The 18,869-nt window shown below is 48.9% G+C and overlaps 1 protein-coding gene across 3 annotated transcripts in view; it reads right to left on the reverse strand.

Annotated features, from left to right (window-relative positions):
* RFX1 (regulatory factor X1) overlaps positions 1 to 15,322 on the reverse strand; it is a 53,199-nt gene extending 37,877 nt beyond the window's left edge. The window contains exons 1-2 of one of the 3 annotated variants that reach the window (XM_032780359.2): positions 15,037 to 15,322; positions 5,998 to 6,319 (exon numbers count right to left, since the gene is read on the reverse strand). In XM_032780359.2, the coding sequence (XP_032636250.1) occupies positions 5,998 to 6,271 (274 nt within the window). In that variant the 5' untranslated portion in view covers positions 6,272 to 6,319; positions 15,037 to 15,322. Of the gene's footprint in view, positions 1 to 5,997; positions 6,320 to 15,032 lie in introns of all 3 variants that reach the window. The other 2 variants (XM_032780357.2, XM_075061085.1) reach the window with 2 other exon arrangements.
* Between the last annotated feature and the right edge of the window lie 3,547 nt (positions 15,323 to 18,869).

Raw genomic sequence — 18,869 nt, forward strand, 5'->3', positions numbered from 1 at the left:
CTGGGAGGGGAATACAGCTCCCAAACTTGGGAATGGAACCCAGGAGTCCTGACTCCCAATCCCATGGCTCACTAGTTTCATGCCCACATGTAGAATGGTGCTCTCTGCCGTTGCGCATAACTCCTCTGATTACCATACTGCACCCAGTGTGAATTTCCTTCTAACAGAAAGAAACAACCAGCAATTGCCCCTACCAAAAATTAGTGAGAAAACTGGTGACTGAGGTCTCTGATTCAGTCGGCCTGTTCGATGGACCCTTAATGCAAAGATTCCCTGCGAAGCAAGCCAGGTACTTACGATCACAAGGAGCTGTACAGAGACAATCGTAATACATGGTGCAGTGGGCACAGGGGTGTGCGTTTGTGTTTGCTCCCCTTCCTTGCAAGACAGGTAATAAAAGACCCATGGCTTTTATAACCTGGAGCCTTGGCCACCTAATCCCTGCCAGTTCTCACCAAAGCTGGTTTAGTATAAACATCCCTATCCTAGAAGGTGCAATCCCAACCCTCTGATCCTTCCAGGGAGGGGTAGGGGGAGCTCATCTGGGAGTCATTCTTATCGAGAAGCAGGAGATCACATTTCATGGGTGTCTCGTTTGACATTATCAACAGAAGAGGAGGAAAAAAATAGCTTAGCGACCTTCCAGGATGGTGAATTAGTCTGTTTTCTTAGGGCACTTGAACAAATCAATGTTAATGATGGGTTTAACAGCTTGGGAACCCTTGGCGTCAAGACTGGCTAAGTGGGAAGTCCTTTTCCCACTTTAACAGCTATGATTCCATGGACCAGTGGAGATGGATTTTGAGGAAGCTTTTGCACGATGGGTCATATGGGTTTGGTGCTCTGGCACTTCCTGATGAATTGAGCGGGGCCCTCGCACTGGTAATGTGCAGAGTATCTGGCACATATTTGTGTTGGTTACTTTGCATGCCACAGAATCCGAGACGTTAAAGATGGGGAAAAAAGTGTTAGCCCAGCCAGGCCTGATTCCTGCAATCTACTTTTCACACAGGAAGCTGCATTGCTACCCACAATGATTCTGATGCAGCTTCCAGAGCCTGAGGACCTTATTCGACTGATCTGCCTGAACTCCCACGGTCTTCAATGAGCAGCCCTGGCCCCTTTTTTTCTAACCCAGATGTCGGGAGTTTGGACAATGATCAGTTAGGTGAAACTTTGTCAAAAGCCTTCTGACAATCCAATTCCACTGGCTCTCCCGTGCCATCCAGCAGCACAATGCCCCCTGTCAACACACTAGGTCATTAAAAGGGAGGTGCAGTGGCCTACTGGACAGAGTACAGGACTGGGCCATTTCCTAGCTCTGATACTGCTCTACAAGGCAACCCTGGGTGAGTCACTTTGCTGCTCCATGCCTCAGTTACCCCATTTGTAAAATAGGGATGATGACAGTGAGCTGCTTTGTAAAATGCTATGCGATCTACTGGTGAAAAGCGCTAGATAAAAATGAGGGATGGTACCTTTCATTTTGTTAAAGATCCCATCCTATGCTCTGTAAAGTGTTTTGGCCAAAATTCCTGCTCTCCCCACTAGTCAATAAGTGGCTGCAACCCTCTGCCCCAGAGGCAGATGCATTTCAGCGAGTCTGTGTGTATGTGCGTAGGTCAGGATCAAAGACCTTAGAGAAACGTAACATTATTATAATATTCCTTCCCTTTAAATTCTAGCTCCTCTAATTTAGATGGGTATTTCTAATGTGCCTAAAACTGCAACAGCCATTGATCCAACAGAACTTTAAGTTTACAAAGCATGTTCAGACCTGAGTTAAGCACCACAGCTACTCTCTAAGGTAGGCAACTATCAGTATTATCACCTCTGCAGTGCAGGTGGAGAGATGAATGCCTAACTCCATTCAGATCCAGGTGCCTAAATAACTTCTGCAAAGGAAAACCAGCTCTTTGTGCTGTCTGCAAACATATCGGTGCCTGTTTCAATTAGATTAAGTGGGAGATGAATGCAGAAAGAAATCGGCCCCTACACAAATTCTTAGGTGGCGAGATCTTTGCTCAGCTGGGCATCAAGTCACTCCCACCCCCTCCTCCTTCATCTAAAGGCCAGATGGTACGTAAACCTTCATTATTATTACTTTCCTTCTCGCTTGCTCTTTTTAAAGGCAGCAGAGCGTGGGTTCCTGGGATTATAAGGCATTTTGTGTTATCAGAACTGTTTCCACTGCTACACTGGTGGGGAGAGAGAGAGAACAAGAGGCTTGTCTGATTGCACCAGGGTCAGTGTTATTGACTAAGGACCAGATCTCGCCAGGTGCTAGAGGGCGGCACTCAGTGGCAGTTTGCAGAGGCTCAGCACCTCTTGGCAACCTCTCTCCCGATAGAGTTGAGTGCCTCCCAGGTAGAGTCCCCCTCTGGGCACAAAGCTGTTCACTTTGCTGACAGGCGCTGGAGAACGCTGCACCTGGAGTGCCCTCATGGCTTTCCAGGAGTGAGAAGCAATGCCCGAGAGAGGCACGCTCGCTTCCTTCACAAGGCAGTAAAGTGAGGAACTGGATGATTGCTCTCCCAAGACCAGCTTCGGGGGCTTTCACAGCCACAGTTCTGAGCTGGCCCAGTAGGAAATGATTTCTGGAAGAGTGAAGGAGACCGATGTCTTCTAATAACTAGGTGCATATGCATCACCCCTCACACTCTCCCTCTCCAGCCAGGTACTAATACTGGGGCCTGATTTTCAGAGGTTCTGGCACCCATAGTTCCAGCTGACGTCAATGGAGCTGCATCGATCTACACTTGGTGAGGATCATGGCCTTTATGCCAGGGAACTAAAAGGAATAAGATTTGTGGCAGATCTCTGGCCTGCATCACTCCAGGATTGCGAACAGAAGGGTCAATCTATTATGACAGGGTCTGCATGGTGGACTATCTGCCCTAGCTCACACTCCCCTTTGAGAATCACAACGAATTTTCTCTGACTAAAATGCAAGCTACCTTTAAAACCTAGTGCCTGCAGACAGCCCTCAATGGAACTGAACTGGAGGGGAGGGAAGTGGTGGGGGAAGTCTGCTAGAAAGATAAACTCCAGCTTTGGTTGTGGGTGGATGTCTTAGGACCTTACAGGGAGTAGCTCGGTAGCTAGAATCTGATCCCCAGCACCTTCTCCAATTAAACTTTCCACTGCTAGGAAAATACAATCTTGTTAAAACTCCCAACCGGAACATGAATCAAAAGGCTCAAGAGATTTCTCAACAGCTTAGGTGGAGCCTGATTATTATCTCAGGCTATCCAGGTTTCTTTGGATGATATTTCATGCAACTCTGCAACATGCGACTGAAGTCAGCGGGAATATTATCCATTTGTTTTCCTTGCCTGCCCTCAGCTACTTAGTAACAACCTTCCTTTCTATAGGAAACCGACTGCTCCTGATCTGGGGTTGTTTAGATCTAGAAGGGATGGTTGGTTGGTTCTGACTTAGTTAACTGGAAATGTTCCCCCTATTAATGTATCTCTTTGTACTGCTTATTCAGATCCTGTCCTGAATTACAATAACGTGCTACAATAAGGATTTCCTAGCATGATCTGACAGGGGCCTTCACGCACCTGCCTTCTGAGACAGAAACTAGAATATAGCCCCGGACAAACTGTGGTACCTATGGATGGAATTCAGTTCTTAATGCATCTTAACAGACAGGCAAGCTCTCAAGCATTTCTCCTTACTCATCATTCATCTACTCCAGTGATGACTTAAAGGATTGGAAAACCTGCCTTACAGTGATAGACTCAAGGAGCTCAATCTAACCAAGAAAAGGCTAAAGGGTGACTTGATCACAGCCTGCAAGTACTTGCACAGGGAACAAAACTTTGATAACGGGCTCTTCAGTCTGGCAGCCGAAGGTCTAAGAAGCTCGGCTGGCTGGAAACTAGACAAATTCAGCCTAGACGCAAGGCACACGTTTATAACAGTCAGGGTAATTAACCACTGGAACAATTTACCAAGAGCTGCGGTGGATTCTCCATCTCTAGCCATTTTTAAATCAAGACTAGATGTTTTTCTAAACTCGTACACACAGGAATTGATTCAGGGATGTCCTATAGCCTGAGTTATACAGGAGATTAAACTAGAGGATCTCTACTGGCTTTATAATCTATGAAACCCTGATAGATTGGCTCTAGACCAATAAATAATATGGTTATAACAGTGCAGAGCTATGGTAATAGATAGGTTCTACAGCGACTAACCTACGGTTTTATGATTTCTTGTTTCTGTTAGACCTGCGGAGGAAACCCAGTCCTGGGAGAATGAGCTGGATTCTATTCTGACTCATGCATCACCAACGGAACACACTACATTCCAAATTCAAATCTGAATTGATGATGCGTAAGCCAGAAAGAACCTGGTTTGACTCCCCGATCTCAGGGGGAGTTTGCGGTCTGGTGGCATTAAATTATTATTTTTTTACTTGAAAAGCGAGTACATTTGTATCTGGAGTTGCCGAGAGATGATAAAGGAAAAGCCTCACATAAATATTCTCAATAGCAGCAGTGTACTGGAATAAGTCCATCTCTTGCTGAAAGTCTCTTGATGTATGGTTAGTTCTCAGTGGAGAGTCAGCTCTCCAGATCACTGTATAAAGGTGCCTCTGCTTACCTGAGCCTTTTCCACAGCTTGGATATATTTTAAAGCCCATGTTCTATTCTGAAGCGTGATTATTGCTCCTTTGTACCTCTCAGACCTTCGCCCTGGCAGGATCTACCTGCTGACTGTAGAGGCAACAGTCAAATTTGGCTGCTTCTCACTCTGATTAGTCCTGCGGAGCCAAGAGAGCTCTGGGGGAGCAAGGTAGAGTCTCTTGTGGCTCATTTCTCATCAAGTGAATTGCTGATTAATTCCAAGGGGGTTACAAAGGCAATGAGGCTGCATAGCTGTCCCTGGGGGCAGAGATTCCCTGCAGAACCGTACTACTGGTGCTGATCCAGAGGATGGCAAGAGGCCAGGCGGACAGGGAAGATCAGGCAGAGAGGAAAGATGGTTCCAGTAGTTCAGGCACTGGCATGGGATTTGGGAGAGCCAATTCAATTCTCTGCCTGTGTGATCTCCGCCAGCTCACTTAGTCTCTCTGGGACTCAATTATTCATCCGTAAAATGGGAATAAAAATATTTCCCTGCTGCCCGAGGGGGCCTGAGGGTAAATACAAAAAGGCTGTGAGGCGCTCAGATACTGTGGTGATCCAGGTCATAGAAGGACCTAAAACAGATAAGAAGGAGCTCATGCCCATCTATTGAAGGTAGAGGTGATCGCTATTTGTTTCAATTACATACATGTACCCAGAGGCTATCTCCATAGACAGATAATATAAATCTCTAGGCCTGATCCTGTTCTCGCTGAAGTCAATGGTCTCCTGAGGGAGCAAGACTGGAATAAATACACACAATATTCTGCGAAAGGGGCTAGCAGTGAATCTTGTATCTAAAGACAATCCCAGACCTAAAACTTATGTTTGTGGCAAGCATAGTTTTAGGCCCAACAGAAGAAACAATCAAGACTCTTTAGGTAGCAGAGACAGCTGCAAACATGGAAGCTACCGCCCAAGGCGCTAGGTCACATGACAGGTCAGAGTTAAGTTGTATGGGCCGAGGGGTTTCCCTGGTTGCAAACACAGGGGCTAGGATGTTGGTTGCTGCCTGCGTGTGTTGGAAAAAACAGCCAGGTGTGTGAGTGTGACCTTGAGGTGAAGCAGAGTGTCTAAGCTTCTTGGGCACAGAGCTCGCTGGAGGCGCAGGCATAGGGATTTCTGAGGAAGAAAATTGCCTGCTGCTGTTTGTTTCTATCGTCAGAGAAACAGCACTCAGTAGACATTATTTGGAAATAAACAAGGTAACACCAAGAATATACCTGGCTCATATAATCAATTCCTCAGCCTAAACAATTCTGAAAGGCCCCTGGCATTAACTAACCACTCAGGCTGAAGGAGCAACCATAACATGTGAGAAGCCATGAGGCTTTCCCCACCACACTCCTCCCAGACTTACCGGACACCGTGACTATGATATACTGCTGTGGGGCTGGTGTTGGAGTTGGTTGGCCCGTGGCCTGAGCCTGCGGTTGTGGGGCCTGGATTTCCGAGACATACTGTTTCTGAGTGGCTGGTTGTTGCTGCGTGCTTTGCAATTCCGCTACATATTGTTGCTGGGCTGCTGCTGGTGCCACCGTTGTTGCTGTCGCCGCCGGCTGTTGCTGCGCCTGTTGCTGTTGTGACTGTTGCTGAGCTGCCTGTAATTCCGTAACGTACGCCTGTGTTGCCATGCCAACAGTGGGGAAAATGATAATAAATAAGGCTTTTTTTTTTGCTTCCTTTTGTTGAGAAAAAAAAGAGGAAAAAACAAAATAAAAAAAAGAAAGAAAGAAAAAACAATTAATCAATTGTAAAGCGATCTGGGGATAGAAACAGCTCCCTGCTGTTCTATTCGTTAAGCAATAACTTAATTACACCCCATGGTTAATAACTAATTACAGTCAATTACAGCAGGAAAAAGCAGTAGCAGAGTTCATCTTCCTCTGCACAAACAGGCCTGGAAAAGTAACGGTTCTGGAGAAACCTGTTCAGAACCAATCCCCGCATTATGACTGGATGCAATTTACAAAGCTGCGTCAATTATCTTTCCCAGATCCACACCACTACAACACACTCTTTTTAACTGTACTGAAATTGGAGATCAGCCTGCTTCTGCACTCGCTTCCACTGAGGGAAATCCGCAGTAACTCCACCAAAGCCAGTGAGCATGAGGGAGAGGAGAAGCAGGCCCTAAGCTGGCATTTTTGGTAGTGGCCTCGGATTGTGGGTGCCCAACTTGAGCCCGGTTTCCAGAGGTGCTGAGTGCCTGCATCTCCAGATGAAACTGGGATTTTGGAAACTGAATCATTTCCACATAACAAACAATCAAGCTTCAGCTTGACAGATCAACTGCAACCCCAGGGGCAACTCTCCTCTTACACCAGGGCTGGATTTGGTCCAGCACCTGGGAAAGGATAGCTTTGCACTCAGATGTGAAACCCGCAAGACCAGATTCTGCAAATCAGTGACACTGATGTAAATACACAGATTCACATCAACAGAGCAGAATTTTGTCTCCAGGCCTGCTGGAGGTTCTGACAGCATCACCAGCTCACCCCTTCCGAGGCTGAGTCCTGTGCAGTTCACTGTGTTGGAGATTCATGGATAAAATTAAAATAAAACAAGGTCCATCAGCTCCTACGGATATGGAAACATCCCAGGACACTTTTCAAAAGAGTAAGGCAGGGCTTTCTCTCTCATTCATGGCCTTTGGTCTGACTCAGTATATCCGTTCTTATGTTAAATTTCCCTTCTTTTTGTTGTTGTGCACCTGCTGATTGCCCCTCTAAGCCCCAGAAGTGACTGCATTTCACTGGTGGTTTATGTTGAAGGATTTACAAAAAGCTTTGCAGTGAAAAATGCTATGCAAAAGTTAAATATTATTAGAAATCTGAAGGTCTGAGGCAGGCCGCATCAGCAGAAGGGAGCCAGGCCACAGATATATTGGAGAAGAAGAGTGCTCACTCGTACAACTGACACACATCCCACTTACTGTTACAGAGCATGTTCATGTTACAAGAGAGCCCATGGCAGTAGAGTCCAGTCTACAATAATCCCTTGACACTCCCGAGCGTTCTTGGATTGAGGATCTCAAAGCAATTTACAAGCATTAATTAATTAGGCATCTCACAGCCTCTGGGAGATGCCAGTGAAGTGGGTAAACCAAGGCATGGAGCGAGGCAGTGACTCTTCCCAAGCACACACAAATGAGTCAGTGGCAGAGTTAGGACCAGATCCAGTTTTCTTTTCACCTGATCCCTTACTCTACCCACTAGACTACAGTGCCTTCTAGCCTAGCAGAACCTCATCACCCTGACTGCCAGCTTTAGTGTGATCTAGTGATTAGAGCAAGAGCCTGGAAGTCAGAGCTCCTGGGTCTGACTCTCTAATCCATCAGATACCCACTGGAAGAGCTCAGCTGAGTCACTTTGCCACTTGGCGCCTCAGTTTCCCCATCTGTAAAACAGAGATAACACTGAGGACTGATTAATATTTGTAAAGTGAGTTGAGATCCTCAGAGGGGAAGTGCTTTGAGGAAGGGCCTGGAGCAACTCCACTCAGCTTTGCATAGACCGATCCATTTCCCGCACTGCTAAAAATAAGGACAGAAGCTCAGACAGCAGCATTTCTGGTGTGTGTGCTCCTGCATCAGGGTCTCTGAGGGAGAAGTAATAAGAATCATGTGCTGTAAGCAGCAGCCAAGGCCACCAGTTGCTTCTCAGAGACAACAACCCAGACTCTGGAGTTAGCGGAGTCATGACTCCCTTGAGTCTGCCCTGAAGCCTTTTGACAACAGTTTTCATTTGTCACTCTGATCTGCCAAAGCTCCCACCCCAGAGCCAGTCCGGGGTGCCTGTTTGCCCTTGGTGTGCTTCCCAGCTGCATGCCTCCCAGCTCTCCCTGTCCCTTCCACCTCGCTGGCTCTCAGAGCCCACAGAGCTACCGTAGCCTTTTATTTTGCTCAGCAGTAACGCAAGTAATCTACAGGCCCATGTCTTGTAAGACACTGGCTCAAGCAGGTTAGCATAAGTAAAGCAGGCCCATGACCCTTAGCACTGATAAAATGGCCTGACAGTTACCCTAGATTTGGGGAACTGGGAACAGCTTGCTCAAGAGAGAGAACTGGGTCATAATGATACCAGGCAACCTTAAGAACACCGAGCTGAGCCTGGATGTGGGAATTTTAGGATAGAATCGTTGGCAGATGTTTAACCACAAACTTGCTTTAGCAATAGGTGATGTCTATGATAATGAGCTAAAAAACATGAATATCTTAACCTACAGGATAAGGGCACCCTGATATTCTGAGGGGAGGAAGCTGGATATGGACATGGAAGGCTGGGCATCTGAATAAATATTCACGATAGGGCTCAGGCTGAGCCCACATGTAACAGGGGCTGGGTTTCCATCAATGACCCTTCAGCTTTTCATTGTTATCTACCACCACCCTTTGGGTGTGAGGGTTCTGGACCATCGGATGCATTGGGCATGCCAGGGGCAGGGCTGCTCCTTTGTCTCTCACCGCCAGGTCCCCACGGAAGGATGTGAGTAGATACAAGTATCTGAGCGTCCACACACATACACCCCTACCCCTAAAGCTGCTGGGGATTGAGGTCTTTTCACCCAGCAGCACTACAGACTGCTGCCACAATCACAGCTGGAAGAGATGGCTTACAGCAGGGGTTCTCAACCTTTGTCTTTCTGAGGTGTCCCCCTACCCACACATGCTATAAAAATTCCACAGCCCATCTGTGCCACAATAACTAGTTTTCTGCATAGAAAAGCCTGGGCCGGCGTTAGGGGGTACCAAGCAGGGCAGTTGTCTGGGACCCCATGCTGCAGGGGCCCCCGCAAAGCTACATTGCTCAGACTTCAGTTTCAGCCCTGGGTGGCAGGGCTCAGGGTCCCCGGGCTTCAGCCACATGCAGTGGGGCTTTGGCTTTCTACCCTGGGCCCCAGCAAGTCTAATGCTGGCCCTGCTTGGAGGACCCCCTGAAACCTGCTCGCGGCCCCCCAGAGGGCCCCGGGCCCTGGTTGAGAACCACTGGCTTTAAGGTCTAAGCATCAGGTAGGAAAGAACTACTGCCTAGAGCCTCTGGAAGGAGGAATTCTAGTTCTTAAAGCAGACCTTTGAGCTGGTTCTAGTCCCCGCTCTGAGAGGTATGTGTGACGCCTGGATTCTATGCCCATCTCTGTGACCTTGAGCAAGCCATCCTCCGTGCCTCAGTTTCCCAATATGTAAAATGGGGATAAGGATAGTAACCTCCTGTGGGGACAGAGAGGATTACCTAGTTAATAGCTGCAAATCTCACTGAAGATGTGAAGACCTTCTCAGCCAATTAAAAGACCTCTCTTTTCTGACATTACTAAGTGTCCCCTATGGATCATTTGCAGCCATGGGCACATGCGGCTAGCCAGGCATTTCCCACATCCCAACAGCACTGCGATAGCCAGATCGCTTTCGGGAAGGCCACAGTATGCGCAAAGCCACAGTGCTCAGCTTAAGGCACAATCCACATTCCAAAGGTTCCTGTGCCCTTGGTCACTCCTTTAGGAACATGCCGAGCTTGGAAATAACCTGTCTGTTTTTAGATCCATTCCCCATCCCTAGAATGAATCACAGCAAACAAATATGGGGCCTGATTCTCCGAGATGCTGAAGGGCCTGTATTTCCAAATGGGTGCGAGGCCCCTTCTGAGGCCCAGGCCTGGGGCAAGTTCATGCCCAGCCACTTGCCGATTCTTCTAATGCTGCAGAGCAAGAGGGCCAATTTCTCAAATCAGGCACATAAAACCTTCTGAAACGGCCTCTGGATTGCATTAACCTGTCCTCCTCCCTCCTCCCTCAGAGCAAAGGAACAATCAGGGCTACTGAATGCCCCAATCAGAGGAGACATCTCACAAGGCTACTCCGATCTTTGGATGGTGCTTTTTTTAAAAGCACACAGTAGTCGAACAATGTGCTATGGAAGCTTCCTCTGCAAAAGATCCTGAATGCAAAAGGCAGACAGCTGGGAGACTCAGTGACCACAGGGAATGAGCAAGGTGTTGGGGGAACTGGCTGGTTCAGGGGTCACCTCTCGGCTGCTGGTCCCAGTCTACATCGGTAATTTGGTAGCGACTAAAAGTTGCCAGCACCTAGAGTTACTTTAGTGACCCATGTAAAATGAGTTTGGGAGCGGTCACGGGCCAATTCCTAGTGACCACCTTAGGGGCTTCTCCACATTCTCCTTCTTACTGGGCTGGGGTAACAGCACAGGACAGGTGGCTTGTGCGCGGTAGACAGGATTGGAGTGTGTTTAAGCAATGATCCTGAATTGTGCTGCACCTCACGGTTTAATCTCATAGAATCACACAAATGTCGGGCTGGCAGGGACCTCAAGAGAGACATTAAATCCAGCCCCCTAGAGCATCCCTGACAGGTGTCTGTCTAACCTGTTCCTAAAGACTCCAATGATGAGGATTCCACCACCTGCCTTGGAAGCTTGTTCCTGTCCTCGGCTATCCTCATAGTTAGAAAGCTTTTCCTAACATCTATCCTAAACCTCCCATGCTGCAAATGCAGCCAATTCCTTCTAGTCCTACCTTCAGTGGCCATGGAGAACAACTGATCACCATTCTCTTTATAACAACCCTGAACAGATCTGAAACTGCTATCAGGTCCCCCCTCCGTCGACCTTTCCAAGACTAAACATGTCCAGTTTTTTATTTTGTCCTGATAGGTCAGATTTTCTGAACCTTCCATCATTTTTGTTGCTCTCCTGTGGACTCTCTCCAGTTTGTCCACATCTTTCTTAAAGTGTGACTCCGAGAATTGGACACAGAACTCCAGCTGAAGCCTCATCAGTGCCGTGCAGAGTGGGACAACTACCTCGTGTCACTTGTGTTAATACATCCCAGAATTATAGTAAGAATATATATGATATTATATTAACCTTCTTCGCAACTGCATCAAATTGTTGACTCATATTTCAACTTGTGATCCACTATAACCCCCAGACCATTTTCAGCTATATTACCACTTAGTCATTTATTCCGCATTTGATTTTTCCTTCCTAAGTGCAAGTCCTCTCTGTCCTTTTTAAAGACAGGTATTATGTTTGTCCTTCTCCACTCCTCTGGGACCTTACCCATCCTCCAGGAGTTATTGAAGATCACTGCTAATGGTTCCGAGATTACTTCAGCTAGTTCTTTAAGCACCCCAGGATGAATTTCATCAGGCCCTGATGACTTGAATACTTCTGATTTATTTAAACATTCAGATCTACCCTGCAAGCCTGAACCAGGCTTCTATAGTATCTGGGGACAACGGTGCTGTAAACAAATTCCCCCAGCATGTTAGGATTTACAGTGGGACCTAGCTGACTGTCTTGACTAATGGTTAAATGGGCCATACTTGCCTCTTACCCCAGAGTGGGTCCCTCCAAGGCTGGAGGAGGGGTACATGCACAGGGGAAGCTCGCCTTGTCATTGTTCTGCAGAGCGATCTCAATCCAACACCTTTCATCAGCATGAAATTCACCAAGGTTTGAAGGTTAAAAACTCTTACACAATGAGCTTAAATAACAATAACAATCTCATGTTCCTGTAGAGCCTTTTCCTTCTAAAGAATCCCAGGGAGCATGTTACACATTGGCATTATCACTAAAATGCAGCCATCTCTGGGGGGGTATGTGGCAGCTGTTTAACAGCACACAGCCAGCATACGGTTTAGGACAGGGACTGAAGAAGAAGCCCGTATCCAGCTGAAACTGCAGAAGCAAAATGGAATCACCTGAGTTGGAATTTGGCCAGGAACCTCAGGTTAACAGCCTGAGCCTTGTGATTAAATGTCATAGTTCATAATGTGTAGGACCCAGTCTGGAAGTGCTTTGTGTGGGCCTGTAAGCATACAAAGATGCTTGGGAAGATCCATGTCTGCTGCACAAAGCAGGGGACCACACAGCAAAGACCCCAGTGGCTGCCAACTTTGCAGTACTGAGCTACTGCTTGAGAATCTGAAGGTGAAATTGGTGAGGAAATAAAAGCGAAACTGACCAAATTCAGCCCTGGACCCAGCATAAATAGTGAGACGTGAATCTGATTTGTAAAATCTTTTCATTTTATAAATTGAAGGTGTCAGGAGGAACACAGATAATGATAATTACTACTATTCTGTACTTCTCTAACACTGTCTATTGCAAACATTTATGAATTAAATTTCTTAATGCTTTTGGGAGGTGGGTATCATTATGTTCATCTTACAGAGAGGGAAACTGAGGCAGAGAGGTTAATGTGGTTTACCTGAAGTCAAAGAGGAAGCCTCTCATATAGCTAGAAATGGAATCCAGAACTCTTAACTGCCAGTCCTGTACTTTAATCACAAAACTACTCTTCCTTTCAAAGAACGGCAGGAACACTTCTATAAAACATATGATCTTTAACCTGAGCGTTTCCCTTTATTTGTGTTAATTTTAGTGTTTAATGATACAAGTGTCCACTCACACCAGCTCCACTGGCCCTTTAAACGACAGATTTGTCTCACCAAGGATCAAAGCAACAGACCATTCTGCCGAGCTTGTCTCTTCTTCTCATGCACTTTGTTCTCCAGTTAGATCCTGTGAACAGCATCCTCCCCTCCACATGCATGAGACAAAGTGCTGGAGTCTCTTCACAAAACAAGTGATTTCCTTAACGCTGGCTGGGGCCAGACTGATACAAAAGGGCATGGATGACAGGAACGAATTAAAACTCTCCAGGCTTTTGGAATGACACATTTACAACCAAGATCCCTGATTAGAGGGCGTGATCCTGTAAGATGCCGAGCACACTCAACTCCCTCTGGCTTCAAGAGAGGTTGAGGGCACTCAGCACCTCACAAGGTTATATCCTGTATCCCAACTTTTGCAACGTATGAGCCTCCTCTTCCTTCTCAACTGAGCAACGTCCATACAACTCCTAATAGCTACTCCCCCCAAGCCTCATCTCTATGTATAACAACATCTCATTCCTCCCCGTTTTACCTATCCCCTTGCAATTTATTTGTGAAATGCCCAGCAGGAGATCAAGGGAAAAGTCACACAAAGGCCCCACAGCCCCAGATAAATGCAGCATCATAATAAAATTATGAAACAGTAATGCAAGGTGCAAATCCACCCACTGAACATTTAAAGCCAGGGAATGGGTAATTTAGAGCCAGGGAGAAGATAATTTCCCTGGCGAATGGTCCCCATCCCTAATTTTCCTGAATTGCTCCAATTCTGTTGACAGGATTCAATTAACTGAGGACATTCATGGGTCTGGCAATTGTTTCCAGGGCCTGGGAAATGCGATCGTGCTGTGTCTGATCTGTGGTATTTTGGTGCTATGTTGTCACCTCCCAGTACCACAGTGTGACAACACAATGATACCTTGACACACTGTCACAATGACATTTTGCACAAGCATGAGCAGCGGCAGCTTTGATGCCATTTTGACACAATACTGACGTGTCACCCACAGTGTGATGGTGTTTTGAGACACCAGCGTGAGGCCTTGTGGAGTGATGACATTTCAAAGGCACTGTCACCGCCCATCACCTTTTGACTCCACATGACGGCCATCGGGTTAAGACATGAAGTTTTCAACGTATCCTCATCACCTCTTGTGGCCCAACGCTGCTCTGAGGCAAGACCCCGTTTTGCCAGGCCGAGTTTGACATCATACAGTGATATCATAATGCATCGTCTGTGCATGCGATGCTGATATTTTGACATCCTAGTACATTTGAGTTCATCACCACCACAACACGGTGCAAAGCGGTTCTGATGCCACGCTTGGGCGTTCCGAAACCTGTGGCACTGGAATAACGTCTTGACTTTTGAATGCATCCTCGTGCTGGGCCGCCACGAGGCCCTGTCCGAACGGATGGTCACGGCGCGGGGGTGATGTCATTTGGAGCCTCACTCGCTGACTGGCAGCGCCTCATAACGACGTCCTAGTAAAACACCAGCCGGGCAGGGCAGCAGGATCCCGGCCGGCGCAGCCGGGGCTGGGCCCAGGGCATTTGAAGCCCTGTGATGTCACAGCATGACATCACCACACCTGACACTGCCGCGGGCTTTATGACATCACGGAGGGAGCCCCTCCCCCACTTTGAAAACCCACCCTAGTGCTGGGGGCAGCGGGTTCGCCATGTCGGCCCCTCCCCCTCCCCTGTCCCCATTGGTGGCCCCCGCCGCCCCGCTTCTTCTCATTGGCCCGCCCGCCCACCAATCACCGGGGAGCGCTGTAAGCCCCGCCCACCGGGCCTGGGCCCTTCTTAATCCCGGGGCACAGGCCGGGCCCTCACTGGAGCGAGGGCGGCGCCTTCCTCTGGCGCGAGCAGCCTCGAGACTCCGAGTGATCGACTGTATCCCCCGCCCCCCTTTTCCTCTCAGGGGCCCGGCCCCCCTCCCCGCAGCCATTTTGTGTGGAGGGGGAATTAGAGTCGGACCCACCTGAACTGTCCCTCCCCGCGGCCCGGTCGCGGAGCCCCGCGGAGGCGGCTTCACTTCAGGATCCGACGCGCCGGGGTCGGGTGGAGCCGCCGGTCATCGGCCGCGGCGGTGCCGGATTTTTGGAGGGTATCGATTAGTCGGTGGGGGGGAGGGGGTCCGCTCCGGGCGGTTGTTGTTGTTGTTGCCTGGTTTCCTGGTCGCCACGACTACCGTGGCTATGGCGCCCTCCGTGTTCCCTCACCGGGGCAACTGTTGCTACCCACCTCGGCTACGGGCGGGGCCGAAGGGGGGGAGAGGGAGGCCCCGGGGTTGATTGGACGGAGCTGGCCGCTCCATTGGGCACCCTGGCTGTCAATCTGTACCCTGCTTGCTCTGGTTGGTTGCAGCCCGTGCTACTCATTTAAGGTCCCGCTTCCTAGTTTGGTGTTAATTGGTCTGTTCTGCTTGGAGCGTGTTGATTGGCTTCGCTCCACGTTGATTGGGCACTTCCTCCGTCTGTCTCAGGGTGGGGCGGGGGAGTTGAGGAGGCGGGTTGGGATTGGCCAGTCACGGCGTTGGCGGGTTGCAATTGGTTAGAGATGCCTTCAGTCAGTCGGAGAGGAAGCGACAGTTGGGAACTGTAGAGCCGCGCCCCGGCGTGGGAGAAATGCGCATGCGGGCTGTGCCCCGTGGGATGATGGGAAATGTAGTGCTTGGCTAGCAGAGGCTAAGTGTTTCCCTTCCTGTCTCTGCTGTGGCTGGATGGCCACTGACCACCTCCTATCTCAAACCTCTGACGTCACTGCGCGGGGTATGACATCACACTGCTAAAAAAAATCCACAGTGATGCAATGCAATGTCTTGTGAGGCAGTGATGTCATTGGTATGGCACTGCACAAGCGTGCACCCGACATAGAGCAGATCGCCAAAGCTGTGCCCACAGCATGCACAGGCTCAGTGAAATGCATTGACACAGGCTGCTGTCCTGATCACAAATCTGCAGGGGGGTGCTCCTGGGACATTACATCCCGCACAGCACAAGTTGCAGGGAGGCAAGCTTCCCTATAGCTGTTCCCCACATGCTAGACTACACACCTGGCCAGGTGCACTCTTTTTTTTTTTTTTTTTTCCTAACTACCTCTGAGGCATAAAGAGGAAGGATGGTGCAGGGGCTAGGATGCTAGCTGAGGATGTGGGAGATCCAGCTTCAATTTCCTGCTCTGCTACAGCCTCTCTGTGTGACCAAGGGCAATTCGCTGGGCCTCCGTTCCCCATCTGTAAAATGGGGTTAATCACACTCCCCTGGCTCACAGGGGTTTGGGGAAATCAATGTGTTAAAAGACTGTGAGTTGCTCAAATCCTATGGTGACGAAGGTCCCATGTGAGAATCTTAGGCAGATAATTGGCCTCTCCCCTTAGGAGAACCTATTTGATGGCCGGCTGGTCTTTCCTCAAATGGGCAGGAGTCAAACTGGAAAATAAGAAAAAAGGAAGGATGTTGTTATGGTAGCACCCAGGAGCCCCAGCCATTGGTCAGGAGCCCATCATGCTGTGCACTATACAAACAGAGACCGAAAAGAGGGTCCCTTCCCCAAAAAGCCCACTCTCTCACCCTCTCAAGACACCAGAACGTGATTCCACTCTCTGGTGCTCCTCGGTCTCCCTTTCTGGCGAGCTTTGAAATAGTTAGTGATGTTGATACTTTAAGAACCATTGTTAGGTTTCAAAGCGAACGCCCCATTGACACAGAGACACTTCTCAAAGCCACAGGGCCAGATTCTGACTTGCCTGCCCCATGTGCAGTCATTAATACTGGTGCCTGGTGGGTGCTGTACTACTGTATTGACTTGAGAATGTCACTTACTTTGCACCTGTATAAAGACTAAATAAACAAAGTCCGGATACTGGACAATCAAGTTCTCTGCAGCCATCCCTGTATCGTTTCCCTGCTAGGCTGTATGCTGCTGCCATCACCCTGACCGCCAGTGTCTGACCACATTCCAACGGTTTTTCTCTGCGATCATAACGTGAGAACTGAGATCTTGGCGCATGAGATAGCAGCTTCCAGAAAGCATAAAGGGTGCGTGATCCACCCCAGTTCCTCACCTGGGAGTGGCAGGTCTTCTGTGCCGATGTGCTTTAGCCAGGCCCAGAGGGACCCCTCTCTTGTTATCTCACAGATTTTTGTTTCTGAGCCTGTGCAATCCCCTGCCTGTTGAATAAACTGACAAAGAAGGAAACCTGTTTCTCAGATTCCCAAGATCCCTGAATTGATACTTTAGGCCTGGTATTCAGGTAAAAGTCTAGCATAGTTACCACATGCATGCAGCTTGGCTTGTGCTTTCCAAGGGTGGAGATAGTTCAGGGCACTGAAGCAGCAGGTGTGAAACTTCCTGTCATCAGAGGTTCAAATCCCTCCCTCCCCCCGGGACAGCTCCAGCTTTCAACTTAAATTGAAGTCACTTAAATCAGGAGTGACTCCTGTGAAGTCAGTGCAGCTATGCTGGGGTGAGATCTGAATCAGTCTGCATGTCTTGTGGAACATGCCTTTAAAAACTGACTTGGTGGATGCCTGAGAGCTTGGCTACACTGGAGAGTTGCAGCACTGGTGGTGGGTTTACAGCGCTGCAACTTACTCACCGTCCACACTTCAAGGCACATACAGCGCTGCATCTCCCTGGCTACAGCGCTGGCTGTACTCCTGCTCTGCCTGGGGTATAAGGATTGCAGCGCTGGTGATGCAGCGCTGCTCCGCAAGTGTGGCCACCAAAAGCGCTATAATTGGCCTCCAAGGTATGCGGAGGTATCCCAGAATGCCTGTTCAGCCACTCTGCTGTTTTGTTGTGAACTCCGGGCTCCCGGAGCTGCTTATCTAAAAAATAAACACAGCTCGTTTGCTCGAGCAGAGGCAGGCAGGGGGATATCTTTGGAATGTTCACCGTTTGCTTGAGGAGAGAAGCAACACGGTGTGGGGGGGGGAGTCCGTTTTGGAGCAGCTGCTTATCTGGTCTGAAGGCTATTTGCAGTTAGTGAACAAGAGAGGGGTGGGGGAAGGGGTCAAAACTTTTAAAATGATTGAAGGTTGGTTCTGTGTATCTTCCAGTCCTTAGAACTTGCAAGGCAGGGAGCTGACAGTGTCAGCTCCAAAAATCCCCTCTCTCTGTCTCCCCCACACTTCCTGTCACACCCCATCCACCTCTTTTGAAAAGCAGGTTGGAGCCACTTGAATGCTGGGATAGCTGCCCATAATGCACCACTCCCAACAGCGCTGCAAATGTGGCCACACAGCAGCGCTTTCCCTACACAGCTGTACGAAGACAGCTGTAACTCCCAGCGCTGCACAGCTGTAAGTGTAGCCAAACCCTGAGAAGTGTTTAGGGAGGGGAGAGTGTTTGCTCCAAAGCTGTCGCTGTGCGAAATACACATGAATCTGGGGGAAGCGGCATGTGTAGCTCTATCTCCTTTATCTCCAGAGAAGAATAAGAAATGTCAAAGGAGACGTGGTGGCACTGTTCCTCCCCAGCACAGGCAGCGTCCCCCCCAGGGAGAGCATGGAGTGTGACTGAGTTTGGAAACATTAGTTATCAGCTGGCAGGGCAGGGGCTGCACCGTGCTCCAGCCAGGGTTATCTCTGCACCACAGGCTGGCGTTTGCTGCACAGCGAGGAGGAAGGACATAATTGAAAGGAGATAAGCAAAGGTTACAGTTGCTCCTGCTGTCTGGGGTGATGCGAGAACGCCCTGCGCTGGGTGATGAGCTTGGGGGGGAAGTGCTGAAGGGATGAGATTGGAGAGCTGGGTGATGCGCCTATGGCTGTGTGTGTTCCTGCACCGCTGCCTACAGCGCCCCCTGCT

This window comes from Chelonoidis abingdonii, chromosome 26 (assembly GCF_003597395.2).
Source record: "Chelonoidis abingdonii isolate Lonesome George chromosome 26, CheloAbing_2.0, whole genome shotgun sequence".
NCBI classification, from domain to species: domain Eukaryota; kingdom Metazoa; phylum Chordata; order Testudines; family Testudinidae; genus Chelonoidis; species Chelonoidis abingdonii.